At 39.1% G+C, this 27,421-nt stretch overlaps 1 protein-coding gene across 2 annotated transcripts in view; it reads right to left on the minus strand.

Annotated features, from left to right (window-relative positions):
• NALCN (sodium leak channel, non-selective) overlaps positions 1-27,421 on the minus strand; it is a 248,499-nt gene that overhangs the window by 177,432 nt on the left and 43,646 nt on the right. For both annotated transcript variants that reach the window (XM_042806091.1, XM_042806090.1), the window contains exon 7: positions 18,663-18,817. In XM_042806091.1, coding sequence (XP_042662025.1) covers positions 18,663-18,817 — 155 coding nt within the window. The remainder of the gene's footprint in view (positions 1-18,662; positions 18,818-27,421) is intronic.

Raw genomic sequence — 27,421 nt, forward strand, 5'->3', positions numbered from 1 at the left:
ATCCTGCCTCTGATTCAATTCCATAGCTCACACATGTTTTCACAGTATATGGCTCAGCGGTGTTACGCATCAGAAAGATACATGGCCAGACATCTAAGTGGAAATACAACCTCTGGTGGTAGGAAGATCTCAAGTTCAGGTTGTCAAAAAATTGAAAATACAGAGGCTAAACATCACTAAGCTGGTCTCTGACCATGAAGAAAGACAAAAGGTAAGACTGGCATTGAAACCAGTGGCCACAAACATGAAGTAGGCTGATTTTGGGTGCTATCAAATTCTCAGAGAAATTAAGACTTGAAAGAGATTTTCATCTTGTTTTGCCTCTTCTATTCCTAAATTTTCTAAGTTGGGACTTCATACTTTCATGAACAATGTATATAGCACAGTTCCCCATGACCACAAGGAGTGGACAAGATCATCCCTGAGGTTCCTTCCAGCTGAAAACAAAGGTTTCATCAGTAAATGTGATGGGCCACAAACAAAACCTTACTATGTCAGATGGAGTCCAGTTGTTTTAAATAACACAGGCTTAATCCTCAATTAACAAATAATACAAACATGTTAATTATTTCATTTTCATTGCTTCCTGACAGGGGAAATTTCTAAGAACACTTCTAATTAAGTCATGCAGGAAGGATTAACACTCTGCTCTCTTTGGAAGTTCTCAGCAACCTGGCTGATTTAATAATGTACTGCACAACAGCTGGGGAAGGTCATTCTCTGGTACAGAGTCTGGTTTTGTTACAAAATATTTGTTTACTCTGAAATTCTCCAGTGAAAAGTCTTCCTAAATTGCACCTTCCTCATTGACCCTGAGGACATGGTAGACACAGCTGTAATCCTGCATCTGTCTGTGATAAGTGAATTGCATACAAAAGTAACAATATCCCCAGCTTTGGTCAAAAATGTTCACTACAGCAGCTCTAACCATTTGAACATTCTAAAACCTGTTCTCAGCATAGGGGGTCAAATTTATTGATGAGACTAATATTTACGTGAAATGAAGGACTGCTTAAGGACTAGAAGGAAGTAAACATGAATTTAGGAAAAAAAAAACAGAAGTCATAGCTCTTGGAGACACCAAGATGCTGCAGATCCATGAAAGCGTGTGTCATGGATTTCACACTACTTCTAAGGAATTAATGAAATCAGAAAGCATGTGGAGACAGACAAGCTGATGGAGACTAGCTAGTTTCGTATGATATAAAGCATCATATCTGACAAATTTGGCAAAATATTTGAGAAGAGAATAAACACAAAACAGATGTGAAGCTACTAACATAGTCTAGTTTGATTAGGTTCAGGCACTTGTGAAATTACTGTAGAGAGCAGGTTAACCAAAGCTTGAATAAATGGACAGCAGAAGCAGAATTCTTCACTGGATAAAATGACCGGGTAAAAGACTGCAAAGATTATAATCTGATTGTAAAACAACCATAGAGACATCGATTAAATTAGTTCTACAAGCTTCCCAGAGCAACTATTCAAAACCAGTATCCTCCCCTGATACTCCAAACTCTCTCCAGAATTTCTCTTAGTGCCCCAATAACTTGAGGGTTCATGCTAATTACCTAATCTTAAGAGTTCAAAATCTTACTGAAATGAAGCAAAGTGATGACCCTCATGGTACTCTCTACTTCCAAGTGACAATAGTACAGATCTGTTGGAAAAGCAGAGGATAACCTTGTAAAGGAGTTTTTGGATGAGAGTGGAAAATGCTGACTGCAGTATGGGAGAAAATGCAGCTTGACACTTCCCCAAATGACCAGTCACACCTTCCCTGGAGATGGAATAGCATGCCTTAAAAAAGGTCTTAAATTTTGCTGAGTATTAAGGAGAAGCTCCAAAGCAGGTTGTACCATTAAAGAGTCTGACCACTGAAAATATCCATAGAGATTTTAGGAAAGATAGCAATTATTTGCATATTGAAACAATTTATAGAACAAAAATGCCTCAGTGGCAAAGAAATCAAGATGTATTTCCCAGTACTGTGTCCCAAGTACAGAAAAATACAGAAGTGGTAACTATTTGTTGGATGTGTTAAAAATTTATTCAGATCACCCACTAGATACTGCAAGATGTAGCTCCTAGTTTGATAACAACCAGAATTTATGATCAGAGTAAAGAATACATAAGGTATTTAATGCTCTTAGATAACACTTTTGATGTTTCAAGTAATTTCTATTCTTTCTCAGTTGCTATGAGAAAGACAGTAACTGAAAGTGAATGGTCTTACAGTTTTTTTAAGTATTTCAGTAGTTCACAGGGGATCAGAATATTGTACTATTCTTTTAGCTTGTAACCTAGTTTTTTTCCAATACCACTCACTGCATACTCAGTATTGTGTAAGAATTTCTTCACGTGGCAATGTCATGACACTGACCCTGGAGTAGAATACAGTAACTGCTGAAAGACCCTAAGAACAGTAGGCAAACGACACTTAGGAAAAGAGACATTCAGTATTTAAATATTTCAGTAACAGAGTAATAAAGTGAAACTCTGTGCTATTTAATGAAGAAGGAGTATGCCATTACACATTTGCCACAGGGTACTGCAAGGGTAGCAGCATGTATGAAGTCAGTTACCACAGATGAGCTGATGTGCTGGAGAGTCACACCTAAGCTTCTGCTCTGTGTGTACTACCCCCTCTAGAGCGACCATCTGTGATCTAGGTTTTCTGGAATAGCATTATCCCCTCTTATTCCCCAGTAGAAGTGGTAAAGCCAAGATACAAGCTGGCCCTGTGTTATCAAATCAAAGGTCTTAAATCAAAGATGATTTGCTAAGCTGCTCTAATTACAGTAACAGAGGGCATGTTGCATGACTATTGTAGGTTGTGTTTGTAGTGGACGGGTTTGCTGATTTCTACCAGCTTTACAAAAATGCTGCTTAGGATAAAATAACCAAATCTCAGGAGGCAAGGTAAAACCAGCGTGTCCCACGCATTATGCAAGTGTTGAAGGTCAAAGCCCGTAAACTGGTCACATAGTAAAGCTCTTGTCTGAAAGTGAAAATCTTCCACTGTGAAAACAATTACCTCTATTACCCAGTAACTGCAGCTTTCATTATGCAGAGCTATATTGCCTTAATGGCACTGACTGATAATTAAACCGATAGGATCTAATTATCTTGGTATGGAATGACAGGTTTCTAATTGCCTAACTTCCTGCTTTGCCTATTGGCTAAGAGTTTCCTGCTCCTTAGCATGGCTGAAATTAGTCACACCTTTTGTTTCAGGACTGTTCACACAACTGCTGCACCTTTAATTCTTCCTATTTTTTCCCATTGTTCTTTATTCCTTGTCAGACTGAGTTGCTGAGTAGCTATCCACACAAATAGTTATTGTCTTTGACATAAGCCTTTCTTCAGTTCTCATGCAGAGTGCAAACTGGTGGGCTGGGAGGTTGGTTTTGCTTGAAGCAGCTCTTTCTAGTAATTTTCTTAGTAAATCCTCATTAAGGAGATGGTCTTAATGTGCATTTATTTCCCTTTGACCATGGCATTCCTAGCACGCATGTGTCCCTTAATTGTTTTGCTTAGCCTCTCAAAGTTATCTGACACTTTGGTTAGCATTCTGCATTGGAGGAAAAAGAAATGTCACTGTAGATAATAGACCTGAGTGTTTTAACTCATGCTTCCCTTGGGAATTATAACTAAACAGTAGCAGCAGTTCAAAAGCAAATTTCCTCCTTTGCCTTCACAGAGCCTGTGTCATCTCAAAATCATGCTGGGAGGCCTTGCTATGCTAGAGCAGAGGCAGCAGAAAGTAAGCATGAGAAGGTCATCTACGGAAATAGTACTTACACTTCATTTAACTCACAATCTGCAGAAGAGGGCACTGACACACTGCAGACTCTTGGAGGGTGCACTGCAAAGACTTCCTAGGGGCACCCTCTCAGAGCCGGGGTCCTGCAGAGCCAGTTGCAATGTCTCCAAAACCACATTCCCCAACAAGCTCCATTCCAGGACTCCTTAAACCCTTATGTTGGAGCAAATAAGCCCTCTTGAGACACAAAGCAGTAGGGACATTTAAGTGGTTCAGTAAGAAGCCAACAGCTGTGCTGGTGCCAGTGAGCTCTACTGAATTTTCAAATATTTTGTTACTATGCCTGTGATATCCTACTAATCACGGGGGAAAACTTACAGAGAATTTAAGCCTACGATACTTGAGATAAATTAAGGAACAGTACATGAAGTCTTATGTCAATAAGGGATCAATATGTCTGAGGTGATACAGCTTACAGTACAAAAAAATTGTAATGAGATGTAATTGAAGTTTGTGTTTGACCTGCCTCAACTTTCATTTTCTTATACTCTTCTAGTAAGACTGTCTTTCTGCCACACTTTACTATTCCATCTCTTCAGCTTATGATCAGTGACAGTTTACAGGCTTTTTGCTTACATCAGCAAGTATGATTTTTTTTTTTTTTTAACATTGCTGTCCCTATCACGCAAGGTATATTAGAAGGAAAACTTAAAAATGTTTACTTTCAAAATGAAGTCTAAACAAAATGTATTGGTTCAGCATGCAAACCATTCTTTCTGTGTTCCCAGGTGCAGATGGGAATGAGAGATAGGAGGAAGCACACAGCCCAGATGTCAGACAGGTCATTAAATTCTGTGCAGCACACTATAATAACACAAGTGATATATCAAACTATATATAGTAGATAAAGATGACCACCAGGAAAGATCCACAATTACAAACAAAACTGAAAACAAACAAAGAAAAGTAAAGCTTTCTGGAAAGTTGCTTTATTCCATTATAGATACAACTATTTAGCTGCTGAAACTAACACAGAATACCATGAAATGGCAGAGGAAAGTATGTTCTACTGAATTCTCTCAGCAGCAGTGAAGTTTTCTTTGACTGTCAGTACAAGACAACTGTACTAATCTATTCACATTAGTTTCACCTGATTGCCTGGTTTAATGCAAGACTCAATTACTTTGAGATTAACACAACAATAAATTAAAATTCTGGAGGGCTGCTCAAATTACTCTAATTTTCCAAAACTCTACAACTTCCCACATACCATTTGTTAGTGCAACAGAGCTAATTCAATGGACATAATTTGTGCGTTTTTTTTTTGTTTTTTTTTTTTTTTTTGTGTGTGTGTGTATTTAAACCATTGCTTGAAAGAAAAAAAAAAAAAGCCTTAATTAACTAAGCAACTAAAATGGTCTCACCGAGGCCACAGAAACATCAAATAGCTAAGGGAGTTAACTGGAGGATCCTGCAACTTTTAGTTATGGTTTGTTTTTTTTTTTTTTTTTTCCAAATTCAAGCCACTTACTCCATTGTCTAAAATGAGAAGCACTGTCTTCTTTGAAAATCTGTGGGTTTATGTATGTCTGTGTTACTCTTCCAACACAGAAATACAAAAAGCTCACTGTGACATCAATAACAGCCAATATTTACATCCCAGTCATGCCTTCGGACCCAGGTAGTACAACCAGTTTAAGCAGCCAGTGTACACTGTGGAGTGCTAGGACACTGGTGCCTCAGCCCTGGGGAAGGGAGACTGGAGCTGCCGTCTGGTCCACATATCAGGGTTACTTCTCCCACAAAAATCAAGCAGGAATGAAGAAGTAGCAATAAAGTATCTCTCTGGTATAAGGATAGAACACAGCCAAGGTATACAACACCAGGGCCTCAGACATTCAGGTCCACCAGTTGAGATATAGCCTTTAGATATAGCCCATTGGCTTTCCACTGAAAATTCAAGGCCTTATATAACATATTTAAGACACAGTTGTTTCTAACGTGCTCAAAATTTCTCATGAAAAGCGCTTTGCTAATATATTCGCCAGTAAAACTTAATCTACATCACCCACACAACAATGATACAACAGATGTGACTCCCTTCAGCAACACCGTCCTGGTTTGAGCTCAGAGGGCAACTGAGCACCACACAGCCCTTCCCACTCAGGACTGAGAAGGAAAAATAAAGCAAAGGCCTTGGGAACTGAGATAAGGACAGGGAGGGGTGACTCACCCGTTACAGTCATGGTCAAAAGACAGACTAGTTAGGGGAAGAAAAAGAACATAAATTTAATACAGACTCTAACAACAACACTTAGACAGAATAGGACAGCGAGAAGCATTACCACATCTTAAAAACATCTTCCCAGCTCAGTTTTGCTTCTCATTTCTCTACCTCCTCCCCACTAAGTGGCAAAGGGGCAGGGAACATGGGGTGTAGTCAGTCCTGCTGCTCCTTCCTCCTCAAGGCGGAGGGGAACTCCTCTCATGCTCCCCCTGCTCCCTCTCACAGGGGACAGCCCTCCATGAACTTTCTTTGGCATGTGTCCTTCCCACAGGCCGCAGCCCTTCCCAAGCTGCTCCAGTGTGGATCACCTCTGCCTGTTGCAATCCTCCCAGTGTCAAATTACAACAGCAGGGGCTTCCCTCAGAGTCCCAGCCTTCCTTAGGAACAGCCACCTGCTCCAGTGTGGGCCCCTCCACAGGCTGCAGGCGGACATCTGCTCCACTAGTGACCTCCATGGGTGACAGGGGTGGGTGGCCCTGCCCCCTCACCACAGACTGCAGGGGAGTCTGCTCTGGCACACCTTCCTCTCCTCCTCCTTTCTTCCACTGACCTCAGTGTTTACACAGGTGTCCTCAAAACTCCTCCTCCCAGGTCCCTTCTTAAATGCATTATCCCAGAGGCGCAGCTGATTGGCTCAGCCTTGGTGCAGAGGTGGAGCTGACTTGGAGCTGGGGGAGCTTCGAGAAGCTTCTCACTGGGGACCACTATTGTAGCCCCCTCCCCTGCTACCAAAAACCCCAGCACACAAACCCAGAACAAACAGTTAGAATTCAGAGAGCCTGAAGAGACTGAATACTTTTAAGGAACATTCTCTCTGCTACAGTCTGATCATTTGGGCATTGTGTTCCCTGCAAACCAAGAAATGAGCTGTTTCCTCCTTTACACATACATCCACAATCCATGCAAACTCACTGACTAAACAGTGCCTTATGTTAGAGAACCTCCATTTTAAAATGATTCTGCTTGTTTAGATGGAATTGTCGTACTAAAGAACAAAACTGAAATGATCTGAAGACATCTGGCAAACTGCACCTCTTCAGTGGAAGGCTCATCAAGACTTCAGATTTGAAAGAATAATTTTCCCATGTGCCATGGAATCTTTGCTAAACAGAGCTAATTGATACTTACCTTAAAACCACTATAACCCCCTAAACTGTTTGGTAACTGTCACATCTCTATCAGGAAGAAACAGTGAATTGTATGCATTTGACTGCTTTTTATAAACCTTACTGCATAGACTTTAAGTAAGAAAAACTGTATTTTCAAAGTATAATGTACAGTGATATTCACTTACTTATATAGTTAATAGAGGGTTATAAACCCTGTCCTGTCAGGCTGTGGGAGCAAGTGATTTACAAAGGATAAACAGTATATTTATGATCAAAGGAAATCAGGAAACAACGGCCAATCACTCAGTGTCTACTCAGGAGAAAACTCCATACTGAGGATATCTGTTGGAGAATGGCTCAGAGACAAGGGTCCTGAGCCCACCGAGCAGTTGTACGATCAGAGCCTGTTCTAGGGGCTGATGCTGGGCCTCACTAGGGTTTGCCTGCAGCTGCTCGCAGCTGCTGATACATGAGGAATGTCAAGGATGCTTCGGCCCTGTGTACCGTGGTGTGTCAAAAACAGGTTGAGAGGAATTGGGAATAGTGGTCTGAGAAACCCAGTGTTGTGGTAACGGTGGTCTGAGAAACATTGTGTTATGGTACTGTTGTGTATTGAAAACAAGTCAACAGGAATCAGAAATAGTAGCATGAGAAACTTGGTGTTATGAGAAGCTTGTGCTGTTAGCTAACTGCAAGTAGGTGGACCGTGCAAATACAACCTTTAGAGCTTAAGCCAATCAGCTAGTGACTAGTAGGCATAATAATTATCATTGTCTGTATAAATATATGTACCCTGGACCAATAAAGACACACGTAGATTGATGCTCTATCACCCACATTGAACCCGTCTCGGCATGTCGTTTGTCCGCGGCTCCGCAGGTATCAGCATTGCTAAAACCAGTCTGTTGCTAGCCAGTCATCCTGGGACATGGCTTAAAAATTGGTATTGTGATTATAAGGCTTATTAACCCTAGAATAAACTTAAATCTAAATGGAGAAAACAGGTAGAATGAGGACAGGACTGTCTCCAAATCAAAAAATAACTCTGCAGAGGCAGCAACCCTGTATGAGTGTCTTTGAGCCTAATGCAGCAGCTCAAATGTTCCAACAGTGTTGCATCTGAACAAAACAGAGACACCTCCTTTTGGAGCTGAGCTAAAGTACACACAGCAATAAACTGTACTTGTTCATTTAAGGGGGACAAGTGACAAGCATCAAGTGGGATATCCTTGCCAAGCTGTAAAAACAGTGGACCATCACCACAGAACACCACAGCCATGGAAACTACAGAACTGGTGACCTACTTGGAAAATTACGTGGCTGATTTTAAAGTTCTTGCTAATATTTATTATTCAAAAGGTGCAGAAATAGGATCAAAATATAAAGTCTACTTTGCAGAATGTGGAGATAGGTCAAGGGAAAAAACTTATTGTTGTCTGTTGTCTGCAAGGTGTTGATTTACTGGCCTCCGCTTTACTGTGCAAGATATGTACATCTCATGGACACTGCCAACACTGGAAGTATTTGTGCCACATAAGCACATTTTGATAAATTAAGTTTTCCTATTCTTCTTCTTTTCTGTTTTTGCTCATAAGCAACAGTCCTTTCTTGGTGCACTAATCTGAGAATGAAATCATATCACATTGGTTCTTAGAAAAGCCCGAGTAATCTTCTAATAGGAAAATGAATTTTCTACACACTGCATTGCCAAATCTCTCCATTCTGTCAGTTCAGGAGTGGGAAAGATGGACCAGAATGCCTGAAAAGGTTTTAATTGTTCAATTAGTAACTTAATAATGATATTAATTGCACATGGTGGATAACGCAGTCAAAATAGAAGGTTTTTTGAGGAAAGGAAAAAGTGATAACTCAGATACCTAGGCGACATAAAAGCATGAGAGCGAGCACATGAACGGGCTACCAAAAAAGTAATGACTTGGTAAACAATAAAAATCTAGAATTTCTGAGAAAAAAAAAGACAGGAAAAAGCTACCTTTATTGCTTTGGATCATGACAAGAGCCCCTAAAATGCTGTTTCTACTTGATGTATCAAGAAAATTTCAGTGAGAGGAAAATCTGATCTAAAAGATATTATCCTGTATCCTGTACAAGATATAAAACTAACAAAGAACACAAGCAAGTGTAATGTTAAGATGTACAGAGCTTCCAATACTTTCAGACTCACATGATAGCAAAAATAACACATTCTGCTGAAGAGCATAATGGAAAAGGGTGTTTGTGGGTAATACCCTTGCAGAAAGGTGGTCATTACTGTGCTTTCTGAAGGTAAGTCTCTATGCAAACTGGCACTTGGAACCTCAAAGGAAAGAGCTGCTAAACAGTGAGTGGAATTAAAGATGAGCAACAAGAGAGACAAATACTGTGTCAAAAAATGCTTTTCCATATTCTGTGAAAACTGAATATATTGTGGTGAGGAGGAGTCAGACTTGTGAGAAGGAGTTGCAGCAGTTGTGTGAACACCAAGGTCAGTGGAGGAACGGAGGAAGAAAGGAGAGGGGAGGTGTGCCGGAGCAGAGAACCCCCTGTATCCTGTGGTGAGATGGCAGGGCGGCCCCCCCCTCCACCCATGAAGATCTATGGTGGAGCAGACATTGATTTATGGCCTGTGAGGTGTTTCACATGGTTGATCAAGGTAACTGTGCCTGAAGAAGGCCAGGATCTTGTAGGAAAATGTAGCCCCCCTGTTGTAGTTCAGTGCTGGGAGGATTGCAGCATGTGGGGTGTCCAACGCCAGAGCAGCTCGGGAAGGGCTGCAGCTGTGGGAGGGAATCCAGTTGGAGAAAGGTGGTGCCCCACGCCAGAGCAGTGTGGGGAAATGCTGCAGCCCATGGGAAGGATTCACATCAGAGAAAGTTAATGGAGGACTGTCTTCTGTGAGAGGGGGACCACGATGGAGCAGGGGGAACAAGTTCCAGAAGCTCCCCCCGACGAAGATGGAAGAAGTGGAAGCCCTGTCTGCACCCCCCCATTCCCTGCCCCTGAGCTACTGGGGGAGGAGGCAGAAATATCGGGAGCAGAGCTGAGCCCAGGAAGAAGGGAAGGGCGGGGGCAAGGTGTTCTCAAGATGTGGCAATGCTTCTCACAGTCCTACTCTGTTAAATGTTGTTGTTAGTGTCTGTAATATATCTATGTTCTCTTTTTCTTCCCCTAACTAGTCTGCCTATTGCCCTTGACCATTATGGGTGATTCATCCCTCCCTGTCCTATCTCGATTCCCAAGCCTGGCTTATTCATCCCTTCTCATCACTGGGGTGAAGGGGAGAGTGAGTGGATGTGTGGTGCTCAGTTGCCCTCTGAGCTCAAACCACGGCAGTCTGCAAGACTTAGGAAGGAATTCCAGTGAGAAAACCAAAAATCTATCACCATTTTTGAAATAAATATTTTCACTGCTTTCTCAATCAGTGGACTAATGGGACATACTTTAAGTCATTTTAGCTCACATTTAGAAAATACGAGTTTTATCACTAGACAGTCTGAATGGCTTCCCTAATTACATTCTGACATCTTCACACATTAACATTGTTATTACTTGTCATGTTACCACAATAACTCCACAGGCTGCGTCATGGATGAAGGCCTCATTATTAGGCACTTTGCATGCAAGTGTCTGAATCAATGAGCTCTATAAATGGAGTAAGATTAGACCTGTTTATCAAAGTGTTTAATACTATGATGCACTTGCTCGGATAAACAGAGCATCAAGACTCAATACATATATCAAGTGTACATATCATCCACAGAATAAAAGAGTCTGACCACGAATTTTGATTAAATCTTTACTGAACCAACGCTTCTTCCATAAGAGCTGACTCTCTCAGCCTTTAACAGATACAATTAAATGGAGGGTCTGACTTAATAATCACATCCTGTCATTGCTTTCTATTATTCCAGATACCAAATTACCCAGACTCAAGGGATTCAGGCTGTGGTGGTGATGCTGATATGCATTTCTGGCCAGCTATGTCTGTGCAAAATGACATTGGCTTCATTCAGGTGCAGATGACTCTGTGAAAGGGCAGTGGGGGGAGGAAGAAGGCACATTAGGAGGCTGAAAACACCCTTGCAATCTTTTTCACTATCAGTTATATCTCCTACTTTAAACAAATAACCTGGAACTGTAACTTTTATTCCGTTCATCAACTCATAATTCACTGTTCCTCATGGACCTTGAAGTGACAGAGCTAGCAAAGTAGGCAGTTGCCTAGGACAACTAATCAGTCATAATCCACCTGTCTCTCTTGCCCATGTCAGGGACCTCGAAAGAGCAAGTGTCTGCTAATACTGTCAGCAAGAGGCAAGCAGGCTGTGTCAAGTGGGTGTAGAGTGACAGAGAAATTAAAAGGTCAGCCTCTGCCACCAGTGATAAGCTCTTTTTTCATCTAGTGGCAGCAGGAACAGCAAGTTGGCTTTTCAAGTGTTTGGTTTTTGTTTTTTGGTTTGGTTTGGTTTCTTTTTGGCTTTTTTTTTTTTTTTTCTTCATGTCAGTATGTCTTGTTAACATTCAGCCTCCAAAATGTTAAAGGTGGTTTTATACATTTTTGTGTTAGTCAGACCATGAAGAAAAATTGGAAATAACTTCACGAAATAATCACAAAGACCAGGTCTTTATAGTACTGCCTCTAGTCACAAGTCTGGTGACTTTCCCTGGGGCTAGGAATTCCTGCTGCTGCAGATTCAGAGAGAGGGAGGTGGAAGGGAGCATTCTCTGCCCCAGACCCTTCGTGGGGGTGGGTAGGGCATCCTTCCAGAATGCAGGTCTCTCACTTTGACCTCTGCACTACTTTATAAAAATGTGGGTCACTTCTACTTTCTCTTTAAGAACCTGTATCAGTCTCCTGAAGCCAGATTCATGATACAGGTGTCCACATAAACTAATGGACTCGTAGCTCTGCATGCTTGCTGTTTCTAGGAGTATCTAACTGGAGATCTGATTTAGGCTGACTTTTCAGCTTTTATTCCAGACTGGTGTAAGCATCCTTCCACCCTTTCCAGTTGTTTGGCTTTCATGTGTCTATCACACCTCACTACACAACACACTACTCAGCCACTATGAATTCTAATCCTAGAGACAGGTATCCAACCTCTAGGCAACTTTAAATCTCTCATGGAAAATGTACTTAACGGACTGTGGCAGTGAGACACAAAATCCAGGTTCACAGCATACTATGTTAACCTTAATCCCTTCCTTCTGAACAACGGACCTAATGCCACCCCAATCTTCTTCCAGTCTAAGAGCAGCACCTTCATAATTCAAACTGGTTGCACACTCAAAAGTACTTCTCCCATCACAAAAGAACTCCAAACAGAACCAATGTAACTCCCATGTTTGGTAGATGAAATTTCAATTTATGAGTAAACAAAGGAGCTATTTTGAACCTTGTACAAGTCTTTTATTAAAACAATACCTATAAGTGAATTGAGGAAGTTGACTTTGCCCCCACCTTGTTGTTTCCTTTCACAAACATTAAATTAGGTTCACTTTTAATCTAATCATGGCAGACATTTTTCACAGCGACATATACAATTTTTCCTCCTAATTACTAATTTGAGAAAAGGCTTTCAACTGTAGGCAAGCCAAGAATATTTTAATTCTGGGTTATGTATTATAAGGGAAAAGGCCTTATAATAAAAGTGGGAAATATCTGAGACCTAAAGCTTTGTTGGTATTTTACAGACCATGAAATTAGATGATTTTGCTGGCTCACTGTGCCACTGAATAGTGTTCAATTCTACTGTTAGGCAAGTAAGGTTTAATACAGATGTAATTTTTCTATATGTGCTTTGAAGCACTCCTTGCCATTAAAATTTCATTGTTTGTCTCCAAAATACGAGTGTGTTTATCTCCTATATGTAAAATGGACATTAATATGGCAGTCTTTATCAAATACTCTCTGCAGGTATGAGATGTAATTAGTATAATTTAATAGGGTACTGGCCCTAGCAAGTAACAGATGGGATGATGATACAGCATAGAATAAGATCGCCTTCTGCTTTCAGAATGATGTTTCATGGCATAAAACTTCTCTTGCCTACTTTGTATTTTTTAACTTTTAGTTATCTTTCATTCAGGACTTCCTTTTCCTTTTGAAAATATTTGAAGCAATATGTAGCACTGCAAATCATGAAAAAATATTCTCTAGGATTACATGAAGAGTAAAATCAGTAATGTAGCTGCAAGTGTACATCTGTAGATGATTACAGATGATGGCACCCATGAGGCATGTAGAATGATTACTAGCCAGATGTTTCAAAAATCTGTATGCAAAAGGATCTGTACTGTGTGGAAAGTACAGCTAAGGAGGATAACTGCCCAGGATCCAGCAACAGTGGGGGTTCTGACACATTTAAGTCTACGTGACACCCTTTCCCAGCAGCACCCACACAGACAGCTCTGCCAACAACCTTAGTGTGGGCCTGACAGCAATTACTGCCGTGTTAAATTTTGACTAAAGGTAGACACACACCCAGAAAAAGTGACATGGATGATAGAAGTTCTTGTCATAGTTCTTCAACTGCCAAGTCTTGCATGCTCTTATTTAATTCAACAACTATATTTATGCTTTTTAGATATAGCAGATGCAAATACTTATGCAAATACAACCACATGCTTAATGAGTTGTGCAATTACTGGGGTTTATCCACAAAACAAAGGTAATTTTTCTCAATATTTAGCTCAACTTTTTTTGCACACTTCATGATACTGTCATGCTCTCAGCTACACCCTACAGAATTAAACATAGCTAGGAAAAACACAAAGAAGAGAATAAAATCAGAAACAGGCCAGCTGTGAATGTACCCAATGCTCTCAGTGGAAGACAAGGCTGAATGCTGTTCTAACATGAAGGAAACATCAACCTTTTTACAGGACCCTGAATCAAAATCAGGTAAGAAGTCTGAGAAAGATAAGAGTACCATACAGTATAGTCAATAGTAAGGAACTTTGCCACCCACATCCACAGAGCCAGCCAAGCCTTTCATTCATATCCTTTCTCTTACTCTTACTCAGCCCCACAGGTAGTATTCAAAGAATCTTTCAGGCATCCTGATGGATAAAAGACTTCAAGTAAAAGACTTCAAAAGCATCCACTGTATAAGAACAACACCTACTTAGGAAGTAAAGTTCTGTGTCACACTGTGGAAAGAGTACTCAGGTTTCTATTGAATTTATGAGCAACTTACCAGAAGAAAATAGTAACTTCTTGTAGCCTCCCATCAGCTGGAATCTGAAACATCTGAAGTCACCTCACCTAGGAGCGCAGATTATTCTTTCTCTACTATTCCTTTCTCCCATTTCAAAACTTCACAGAGAAATGGGTTTGAGGTACAGAGCTTGGTTCTCCACTCAGTTTCATTAATTCTCCAGTTTCACAGACAGTTCTAAGATAGACCTCTGTGACCATTGCTCATAACTTTCCTAGCAGCCAGCCAGAACTGCCTGAGCTTTTAGTAACTTCACTCTCATTAGGGATTACACTGGTAAGGTTGGCAAAACCAGTTGGCGTTAGTCCAATTATACATCCAATCTAGAAATACGTTCACTGAGGAACAGAGGCATTAGATGTAGATATACGCTGATGTGGCCCATGTTTGAAAAATTACCTTCACAAACATCAAGTCTAAATATTATATTATTAATACATATCGGAAGAGTGCAGGCACTGGAGAACCTATGGCAAAAATCATGTATTATTGCTGTACAAATGCAGAATGGAAGCAGGTTTTGTAAAGAGAGGAGAAGCACTTGATCGTATACATCTTGATTTTAAAAAGCTTTTAACACTGTCTCACCATGACAACATACAGAAATATGGCTAGGTGAAACTACTCTGTGACGGGTGCAAAACCATTTGTTAAGTGTCTTTATGAGCAGTTATTAATGTAACATTGTCAGAAAGGAAGACTGCCAAATGAGGTTCCAACAAAGCCTGATCTTGGTCTGTTTACACTTATTTTTTCACTCTTGACCAGGTTGATAGAAAATAAACTATACTCATCAAATTTCAGATAAAAGTACACTAAGAGGTACTGAAAGTATTCAGGAGGAAAGGATTAAAATTCCAGATCTTTGCAAATTGAAGAAAAAATCTGAAAAATTGTCTGAAAAAAAAGCAAGCTATTCAAGAGACAAATGTAAGGGTCTACATTTAAAAAGAAATAATCAAGTAAACAAAGAAAGCATGGAAAACAGTGATGGCAGCTCTTTCAAAAGGACACAAAGGCTGTAACAAATCAGAAAAATGCATTAATCACTCACATGTTCTGAAAATGGAAAACATCTCACTGGAATATAGAAACTGTAATAGAGCTTAAAAACACATGAAGTAATGTCTCTACTTGGCTTTTCTTCCAGTACTGCACTTCAACAAAGAGGTGAATCAGCTGGAAAAGGTCTAGAGAAGGACAATAAGAATAATTTAAGGCATAAAATATAAGTCCTGTAGCAAAAATCTGAAACATTTGGAGTTATATGGCCCAGCAGGGCCATAGAGGGTAGAAGAAGCATAATGACAGTCTTGAAAGATGCAGAAAAGCTTTTTTGACATTCTATGTCAGTGGTGATTAAGTGGTGAGAAATTATTATCTTAAACTGCAAAAAAGAAAGATTCAGGTTATAATTTATGAAAATCTTCCTAAGAGTACAGATAATGAAGCAGTGCAATAGATTGTCTGCATGGATGTGAAGTCTGCTTCACAACTGAATGGAATGGCCTAGATTATCTTGACAAGACGATTTCAACCATATTTATCAGTAGTCTGTAACTATGTTATTCCTTAAAAAAACTTACATACTTGCACAGAAGCATACACAAAACAGATAAACAGAAAACCTCAAAACTAAAAGTAGAAAACTTAGGAAATAAATGTATTGTCAAGCACCAGAATTTACACTATCATCTTTTAAATTTTCATCTCTTCAAAACCAAAGCAATTTCTAAAAGTGGGAGCAGGGTATGTTAAATATTAAGGAATTTTCCAAATATGAAAATACCTACTTGGCATAGCCCTCACAGTGTAAAAAACTCTATTAGCTTCTATCTGATTAGGACAGCTTGGTTTTCACCCAGTAATAAAATTTTAAAAAACCCTCCGTTTTTCTTTAAAGAGAAGAAAAATAACAGAAATTATCAAATTCAAATATGCATAGCTTGTACTTATATACTGCAAATTAAGTGGTACTAATTATATAGTAGCTGCCAAACTGCTATGCTCTTGTGATTTTTGTAATGACAGATTTCAGGAACCAACAGGACAGGCTGCATAATAATATCTGCAAGTAAAATATCAATTAATGTATACAAGAAAATAGTGTAATTACACAGAAAAGATCTACTGCATTACTTACCTGTTAACTACATACAAAGGTATATCACAAATTGGAGATTTATAAAATATTGATAAATTTCCTAGTTATAACCCTGTTTAAAACACTCCTAATTTGAGGAAGCTTATTTAACTTTTTGCGACAAAGCTGCTGTGTCTTAAACAGTATTTTAAAGTTTAGTAACCAGCTTTCAATTGATATTCAACTTAATTCTGGCTGCTGTACCAAGAGGTGTTATATCTTGTTACCTATTTCTATACAAAACCAATATATCAATGACAAGACTCCTAAGTCTATTAGCAATCTTTGATCTTTAAAATGCAGCACTCAGAATGACATATTGATAAAGTATAGGACTGCAACTTGGGAGACTGGAGTTTGAGACTTGTTTTTCCAACTAGCCTTGCAGGCACCCTTGGACAGACTATTTCACCTCTCTTTGCCAACCTGCCCCCATCATTAAAAACATACTGGCCTCCTATATTATGCACTCTGAGCCTCATTCAAATCATCTACCCATATAAGCTTGTCTAAGGCATTGCAACTACTTTTCCCTGGTGACCAGGCAGGCAGCTAGAATAACAGCCTTCAATGCCACAAATAATTTGCATGTCAAGATAAGAAGGGTGATTTCAATCTGAGGCATAATTCTTCTGGTGGTACTCCTATCCCACGCCCCCTTGCCAAACCATCTTGAACTAGAGAACTTGGGTGTGGATGTTTTCGGCTTCTGGTGTGAACTCAGCTCGTGTTCACCCAGGCATGGCAGTATGCCACTAACCTATGAATCTGAGGGTTGTGTAAGAGATCGACAGGGTTATCCTTTGAGATCTACTGAAGAAAAAAATTTACATAAAAGATAGGTACTATCAGTATTTCTATTTAGCTAGCAGGACTGGTACAACTGGTGTGCTTCTGACTTTCAGAGGAAACAGAATGAGGCTTGGTTGAAATCAGTTTTTTCTCCCTTTCTCACAAGAAAAAAGAAAGGACACAGACAGCAGTTTTTGTTCAGAAAGCATTTGGTATCACAGAGTACGTGTTGTAGCAGGACTCTGACTATTTCTTGTAACTCTCTAGCTCACTGTGTATATTCAGCAGCCTGGGAACCAACTGAAGTGATTTCAGCTGCAAAGGCTTTCAATATTCAAAAAAACTTTTTGGATTGCAGTCATTCAGTCATTAAACCTTTTTTTTTTTTACTTTCAAGTTCAGCTGGGGCCAGGATAACAGTCTGGAGCTCAAGCCAGGAAAAATTAAAAAAAAAAAAAAACAAAACCAAAAAACCTTATCAGAGTCAGAGAGATGCATCACTAAGAATATGGCCTGCAGTCATGCTTTATCTTTTGAAGGGACTTCCCTACTTGTGCTGAAATGAAAATTTACAGCTGCAGGCTCCTGGTAGACCTCTGTCTATTAAATAAATGAGAGATAACCATAATGTTCTGTCAAGGTAACCACATATTTTCCATTTGGATATGGATCTTGCCACAGCTGCCCATGCTCTTGTCACCTTTCCTGAATTATTGTTCTAAGATCATTTCCCCATGGGGATGGCACAACACATTGCAGCTAGCAGCAAATGTGTTCTGGTGACTCTGAAGTGTTCTTCACAGAACACAAATTGCACCTGGACTGCAAAATATGACCGATTCCCAATCATTTTTCTGGGTGATGTTCTGACTTACCGAGTTTGGATAGAGATAGCCACAGATACACATGATCTCATTTTCTCTTCCCCCTTCTCTTTAGTACCAAGATAATTACCAAAGTATTCTGAGTGGGTTTTTTTGCATGGGAATTACTACTAAAATTAGACAAATAGGATGAATTATATACTCTAAAATGAAGCATAAATAAAACACAGAAATTAGTCATCACATTTGCATACTGGTGATAATCAACGGTTGACTCTTCTTAAATAAAGACATTGTTTTAAAGTTATTTAAATCCTGGGATCCCAGGCAAAATAAAAATAGATGATAACTTCATCATTCCAAATCAAACAGCACAGCTTCTCTTTCTGGCATGTCCTCTACTTGATCAGAATACTGATTGCACTTGATATCTTTTCAACACAGACATGAGGTATGTGTTCTATTAATTTCATAAACATTTTTAAATGGATACTGAAATGGATTTTACCAGTAGGACAGACCTATCTCATTAAAGCCACTGTAGCCCAGCTCTTGCCTGCTTAGTCCCAGATCTTCAAGGTCCATGCATTTAAATCCAGGTGGGCACTGGTAACCTTCTTCTAGCTCTCTGGAACAGTGGGTGTCTGGGATAGCTAAATTATTCCAGGTTACATTTCTGTGAAAAATACAAAATTAAGGTGTTACATAAACTCAGCCCATAGTAACACTAAATACTTGAAAGCAAGAGGACTAAAGTGAAGCAAGAGGACTAAAGTGAAAAGTACATCAGCTATTCTTTTTGCTATCTGATGTTCTTCGGTACATGTTATTTTCATTAATTAAGCACCTACTGTAAAGGGCAAGCTAACAATCTCCTAAGACTTCAGCCTTATGTAATCATAGCACAAATACTAACAGCAGAATTTTCATACTAATACCTAGAGACCCCATCAAAAATGGAGACTCTCCAAGGCACTGAGGAGTTAACATGCAGCTGCTCCAACTGCCTTTGAATGCAATTTGGACAGTTACTGCTTCAGGTTATTTTGCAAATCCCGAGTGTGTTCATCTGCAGTCAATACTGTGACTTTGTCTTCCACAGACATCAACTGAACTAGCATTGACACTCTTTAAAATGATCACTGTGGATGACCTATCAGCCACCTCAGCATGTATTCACCTTCTTGTACCTTGCTCAGGCCAGGTTTCCACCATAGATGGATAGTCACAGTCACAGGCAAGAAGTCAAATCATTACATGTTTAGTGCAATTAGTATCTAGGTATCGCTGTGACTGAAACAGATGGGGTCAGCCCAGTAATGATTTGGCAGAATAGGTGAAAAAATTTGAACTGCTTTGAACTGGATCAAACTTATTTATGTTGGCAAATTTAACACTGAAAAACAGAAAGATCACGAGACAAGGGGCAGTACCACAACACAGTGTGTTGGCCATTTTTTACTGTTTCCAGAGGCTGAGCATCATTTGTCTTCCCAGCTCCTCTGGCACCTGGGGCTGAGCTGCTGAAGAGTCTCTGTCACACTGCACCATAATGGGAATTCAGGTAGGACCAGTGCTAAGGCACAGAATCTAAAAGGAGGGGGAGAACAAGTTTGTTGCTCCCTTTCCTGTTAAATCTGTGCCTGTGGCATGTACAGATAAAGACGAGTATCCAAGTACTCCTGAACTTTGGTAAGGAGAAGCTCAGGCAGTTGATTCCCTCTAAGCATTTACAGCACCCAGTTAATAATTGCAGTACATAGTCCTTTACCAAAACCAAACACTGGTCACACCATTTCCCAAGAAATTGTTAAGAGGTAACCTTAGCAAACTTCCCCCCTCCATCCTGAGCAGGTCCCTGTTAGGGTCTACAAAGCAACACGACACAGTGTTACAGCGCAGAAGTGAGGATTCATGTTAGTTGTGCTTTGAGTCACCTGGGTAAAGCAAAGACAAGAAAGGTTGTAATAAGACATAGCTTCAACTACACTGAACAGGGACACAGCTAAGCAACATCCATTTTTCTCCTTCCTTGTATTCTCTGATCCAGCAAATGAAAATCCTGATTTTTGGTTCAGTCTTAGCGCAATTTCACGTCAGACTTAAAAAGCTAATCATGGTGAATTCTGGTCTGAGAAAAAAACCAGTCAATATGATTTTTCCATTCATGTTCAGGTTGATTCTGACTTTCTGGTCACAGCACAGACATCTGATACAGAAACAGACAAAAGAAATTGCTGAAAGTTAAAAAGAAAATCTTGTAGTATTCACCTAGTTATCCTGAGGCTTCAGACCACTGACTTAAAACTCATCATTTTAATTAATCTTGATTGTCCACAGAAAAGATGAAACTTTTCAGTCTGCCCTTTAGTATAATTAATATCTTATTGTTCTTCTGAAAGTCCTCTTCTTTTAATCTAATTTACAGATGCATTTTGACAACTAAATTGGTGAACAGAAGCTTTAATGATTTTTCTTGCTTATATGCACTGCATGCAATATCAATAGATTAGTCTAAATCTGTCAGTGTGAAACTAAAGCTTCTTGCAACATTTTTCCTGTGCATTTCCTGTAGTCACTTCTTCATGATGCCAGAGGGCCATACATATCTGAATGGATGCACACACAAATATGTAGTTCCAGCTGAATTTTTAAAGAACATCCTGAAATTTAGCTACGTGTGTAACTAGAAATACAGATACAGAAGGACACATGTACTTATTTCATGTTAGTAAACATGTTCAGCAAATGTCACTCAAATATTTAAAAGATCATCTGGGCACCTTAATACTAGAATATGTTAGTTCATATCCAGTTGTATGCTTTAAGTACATTAAATTTATGATACTGCCATCTAAAAGCCATTATATTATACAGGGTTATAATAAGACAACATTTTATGGATATTTTCCTAAATAAAAATTAATTCATTGACTCAAGCAGATTCAGAACCCCAGCTACTGATAGCTAATGAATTTTACATTACGGTTTGCATTAGAAAATCCTTCAGATTCAAGAGGCTAGCAGTGTGAGGGAATACTATTAAAAGTATTGCTGGATCATTCACTACAATGCACAGCACTCATTTTAAGTGCTTCATTTAAGCCTAGGTCATTTTTATACCACAACAAACCTCCTTCTGAAAAAGAAAAGCTGTCAGTACTGCTTACAGTACATGTACCTGTACAGATATAGGCTTTTTCTGGACCAGTGTTACTAGGTAATTTGTGTTCTGCCTCAAGACAGTAGATAAGCATGAACTACTCTACATGGACCAGATAGTATTAGGCATGTAGTCTAGAAGTGGCTAGAATATCACCAGATTTTTTTCAATATAAGATGATTTAAATTGTTTTATTCCTTCATAGGTCATACTCGTCATCAGCTTAAGTAGAGCTGCTGATTCAGCACATAACTACTTTTAAGCATCTTAGAAGTTCGATTAGGCAATGCGATTAAATATCTTACTGAATAGGGTGACTCGATAAAATCACTAATTCTTGCAATATTGCCAAAGAAATAATTCATCCCAATAGACCAACTGAATATTTCTATGTAGGGTACTCAATGTGTATGGAGTACAGCATCAACCCAACAAGTGAGCTGATAAATTAGTTCTGCACAGGAATGCAAAGGATGCAGAAGGAGATAACTGACTCCACTTCACTTGATAAGAACCCTTCAATAATAAGATCATTGCAAAAGACAAAGAAGTGCTATGATTCAAAAAAAAAAAGTGATTCAAAAGTACCAATCTACTCATGTAGTTTCCAGGTCCAGAAAATTACAGAAAAATGAAGAAGGATAATTATTGATAAGGTATTAAAAAATCATTCCAGATGGTCAATTAGGTAAAGAAGTCAATAACTAAAAATGAATTACCAGGAGCTGAAGGATTTTGAAAGGAACCCTATGTCTGTCTCTGTACCCAAACCAGGCACTGCACAGCTGCTGACTGAAGAACTACTGTGTTGGTAAAAATACCATAGCAGACATAAAATATGGCTGCAGGATCATGAAGTAAGTAAGCAGCAACTGTACAGCTTCCAGATAGGGAGCAATACATTAACTGGGATCTCAAAGGAATTGGCACCGGGTTCTGTACTATTCATTTTCATTAGTGACCTGAGGGACTGTGTGAACCTCGCTTCATTAAAATCACACAAAGCATATGCTGAAGGATGACAAAAACCTTTGAGAACAGAGAAAGATGATGTAGTTCTGAAGAGCTTAAAGGTTACTCTCAGTAACTGTGATTTACTGTCAAGTAATAAGCTCAGAATGTGACAGAGCCTAAATGCAAAATGGACACTGCTGTATAGAAAGTACTAATATAGAAATAGGCTTGGATCAGATAACTGATAAGAGATAGATTTCTCATTAAGATATCAAGAATTTGGTTACCTCTTCTGCTATATGAATTTAGACATCTAACTCTGAGCGCGCAATTTTGGAAAAAAAATTCCATTCCTATACATTTTTCTAAAAGACGCTTCCATTTTGCCATATTGCCAGAACACAAGGCAAAAGCACCCAGCTAGTGAGAATATAGAAATAAACCTAAAATAAACCCAGAAGACAGTACAGAACTCCATGCTGCAGAGAAGTTCCTGAAGCTCAAATTAAATTGATTCTGGGCCAGGATCACTCAATAAACATTTTACGATTAAATAATATTGTGGTTCTACACTGACTTTAGACAACTTATCTCCTGAGTGTTATTAATACTGCTCTCTTACATTATATAGGTGAATGATATCTTATTAATTTGTGTTTATTCTGAAAACTGGGGTGATCTAATTCTGTAAAACACCTTCACCGCACCATTCTAGACAATTATGAACACAGCCTATGAACACTTTTTTTTAAGCTTTAAATTCTGTATTATATCAGTATTTTATGAAATTCAATGTAATTTACAAGCTGGATTCATAGTGGGAAAATAAGGTCAGGTGTGTTATGATTGTAACAATGTTTCTGGAGCTTTCTTTGAAGCATCAAAACATAAATTCAAGATACATACAGAATGGCAGATAACAGTAGCAGAATCTCTCAGGTCACAGATCTGATATAGCAAACACTAATTTCTAGGGTAGCAAATCTTTCTTGCTGATTTCTTTATAATGCATTTAATCATACAAAAGAACAGATTTTCACATCAAATGCAGAATAAGATCTATTTAGTCACAAACACTTTGCACTCTAGATTTGAAGCCCCCTCTTGCAATTGAGTCCATGCAAATACCCAAGGCTCAATTTGAATTTCCTCAACAGATTGCTAGTGCCATTTGGGATGCCTGATGGTAACTGTCTTAACCTTTAGGTGTTGATCTAGGAGGTCACAGGTCTCTGTAAGTCCTGTGCCACACCTGAGAACTCTGTGTCATACCTGAGTGTCTTGGATACATTAGCTGGGTCAAGAAGCACTAAATGCCTAGACATGGGTAACTGCATCAGGCACTTAAACTTAAAAAGTGATGGTTCCTATGGTCAATAAACCAAGTCAACAGTCATAGTTTGCTTGCACCTATGCCACTGTCTGGTTTTAGATCAGAGAACCTTGTTTTCTAATCAAGAGACTTTCTTTAGAGAGGATAATTTACAGAAATTAAAAAAAAAAAAAATACTCCTGGCATATCCGTAATTAATGGCTGTAATTTTATATCAATAAAAAAATCAGGAAATCTGAGATTAAGGTTCCTGTGACAACATTCTACCAGTAACACTGTGCAGAAGGAAAAACTTTAAATAACTTTTCTATTTAGAATATGTCCTCTTAAAACTCAGATAGCTCATGCCAACTACTATACAGCTGCTGATATCACTAGGTAGTAAAAATATTTCTTTCATATTCCAAGTTACACTTGTTTTCAGAGACTCTGGGAATTTAAAAGACAGGAAGCTTAGATGGAAAAGTGCTTGCTTTTTATCTGACTCCTTGTAAAAAATAAAAGGGAGAAAAGTGAAAGTCTATTTGTTGCTTGGTGATCATGAAAGCAATCTAAGCACCTAGGCAAATTTTCTTTCATTTGTCCTTTTAAATGTGTCTTTTATTCCCGAATCTGTATCTTAATACTTTCTGTGCTAACCCAGTTGAGTCCATTTTTTCCAGTGGGAAGCTCTGAATATACAACTGCTATTAACAGATGGTTCCTAGACGAATTTCTTACACCACTGCTCTTTTTACAAAAAGACCTAACAATAACAACAGCTGCTCCTGCACAATTGTTAGAATAAGAATATTGTTTTATAATTTTCATAATTATTATCACATTATAACCTCAGCATAACAAGGAAAATATTAATGTATAAATCAGTGATACTGATATTTCTAAAATTTGCAGTAGTAGTTTATAATTATTACTGGGCATACTTTTTTCAAAGTGTACTTACTGTCAGATAAGTCTCCTGTCACTGAAGTTAGACTGTCCTGGGTTTGAGTGAGTGGTGGGGTTTTCTGGTAGCAGGGGAGGGGGCTACAGTGGTGTACCCCTGTGAGAAGCTTCTTGAAGCTCCCCTGGCTCCAAGTCAGCCCCACCTCTGCACCAAGGCTGAGCCAATCAGCTGCGCCTCTGGGATAATGCATTTAAGAAGGGACGTGGTGATGAGGAGTTGGACTTGTGAGGAGGAGTTGCAGCAGTTGTGTGAACACCAAGGTCAGTGGAGGGAATTCATGAAGAAAGGAGGGGGGAGGTGTGCCGGAGCAGAGACCCTCCTGTATCCTGTGGTGAGACGGCAGGGCGGGCCCCCCCTGCCACCCATGAAGATCTACAGTGGAGCAGACACTGATTTATGGCCTGTGAGGATCCTCATATGCAAGATCAAGGTGGCTGCACCTAAAGGAGGCTGGGATCCTCTGGGAGGAAGCAGCCCCCGCTATTGTAGTTCGGTGCTGGGCGGATTGCAGCATGTGGGGTGTCCCACGCCGGAGCAGCTCAGGAAGGGCTGCAGCCTGTGGGAGGGAATCCAGTTGGAGAAAGTTGGTGTCCCACACTGGAGAAGCAAGGGAAATGTTGCGCCCCGTGGGAGTGACTCACGTTGGAGAAAGTTTGTGGAGGACTGTTTCCTGTGAGTGGGGGACCACGCTGGAACAGGGGGAAGAAGTTCCAGAAGTTCCCCCCACTGAAGATGGAAGAAGCAGCAGCACTGACTGCACCCCCCATTCCCTGCCCCTGCGCTGCTGGGGGAGGAGGTAGAGATACTGGGAGCAGAACTGAGCCGGGGAAGAAGGGAGGGGTGGGGGGAAGGTGTTCTCAAGATGTGGCAATGCTTCTCACTGTCTTACTCTATATAAGTGGTGTTGTTGTTAGTGTCTATAATAAATCTACGTCCTTTCTTCCCCTAATGAGTCTGCCTTTTGCCTGTGACCATAATGGGTGGTTCATCCCTCCCTGTCCTATCTCAAATCCTGAGCCTTGGCTTATTTTCTCCTTCTCAGCACTGGGGGGGAAGGGGAAAGTGAGCAACTGTGTGATGCTCACTTGCCCTCTGAGCTCAAACCACAACACAGACACATATATAAATGTTAACTTCAGTGAAAGGGAGTCATAGTGTAATTGAGTTCTATTGATAGATCTTCTAGTTTGTGCAGAAAGAGACTGCAACTTAAGACAATGCTGCTGTCAGAGTCGTTACAGGTTCTAAATAACCCAGTAACAGAATTGTCCAAAATCACCTGTGATAGTTAAAGAAATTTCAGAGTGTACCTCTCTGGTTTAAGGATTACAGGTATATCTAGGCACAATTCTTCCTCTGATATTTTACAATGTTAGCATTCCTAAGGGTCATTTTTACATGTCATATTTTACTTTTAGACACACTTAGGTCTAAAGTCATCATGTACCACACTTACAAATCAGTTTCTCATTTTTAATCTAAGAACAAAATCTATTTTATCTTTTAAACTGTAAGTGTGAAAACTTCATCCATATTTAATGTTTCTCATAATTAGATCTGTAATTATAACTATAAAGCTTTCAAGCCTTTCTGGTAACAGATTGTCTCTGATATCTATTTATTATTTTTATCATATTAAAGGATGAGATAGGGCATGCTTAAAGGACTCATGACTTTAGGAACACTATAAACACAAAGCTTAAGCTTTGGCAACATTCCATGTTTTACATTTTAACTTGGCAAACAGAGATTTCACTACTCAATAATTAGTAACTGGGGAGAATATCAGACAGCATCTGTTGGAGATAATTATATTCAAATCAACAGGCCCAAATAACTGAGGGCATCTCTCATCTCTTCTATTAATTTTTAATAAATCTTAAAATAGCAGGGAAATTCCAGAAGAATGCTAATGTGTCATTAATTTTTAAAGAACAAGCAACACGACTGGTTAGCCTGACATCAATGAAGACAAAAGAAAAAACAAGCTGATACAAAATCTAATTGATAAAGAGTAAAGTACATGTATGTAATTAATGGCAGGCAGTATGGATTTAGAGTAAATAATTCTCATCATACTAACAGGATAATGATAACATTACAGATTCATTCAATAAAATTGCTTATCTTAGACTTTGTAAAGCAATTAGTTCAATAACACACAACTGATTAAAAAGTTGGCACTATATAGTATCAATAAAGCACATGCTAAGTGGGCTGAAAACTGATTAACTGACATGTCAGAAAAATACTTGCCAGTGAAATGATCATCATGATCTACCGTAATCCATGAGGGAGAAACAGGTATAATATCAAGAATACAAATAGAAACATAAATAACAATGAGGACAGGGCAGTCTGACAACTTATCAGGATCATTTGGTTACCTGGATCCAATAAAACAAAATGTGCTTTAATACTGTCAAATGCTGTTATAGAGGTAGGATGACTGAAAGCAAACCTTATGGCCTACAGCCTAAGGAACAAAAGGGATAAAAAAGGATGGAAAAATTGTATTATAGAATATAGATGCTACATAGGAGTTTGAGATGAAGCCATGTAATAGGGCATCTTCTCATATTTGTCCCAATAACATCATGGCAATAAAGAGCCTGTGCTTTCCCAGACTGTAAGAGCAGAACAATAATGAATTAGTGTTCCTCTCTGTATGGCACTCATACAAATTATGATTAATATTACATACAGGTCTTCATATTTTTTTTAATATTTGAAAAATTGAGGAAATCATACAAAAACATGAAACTGAGAATGGAGAACATGTTTTGCAGTAAGAGATTTAAGAACTAAATAATGTTAGTTTATTAAAAAGTATATTGAAAGGTGCCTCAATTGTTGTGTGTAAGTGGATTCACACAGAGAAAAT

This window comes from Tyto alba, unplaced genomic scaffold (genome assembly GCF_018691265.1).
Source record: "Tyto alba isolate M040663 unplaced genomic scaffold, T.alba_DEE_v4.0 Super-Scaffold_45, whole genome shotgun sequence".
Classification (NCBI taxonomy): domain Eukaryota; kingdom Metazoa; phylum Chordata; class Aves; order Strigiformes; family Tytonidae; genus Tyto; species Tyto alba.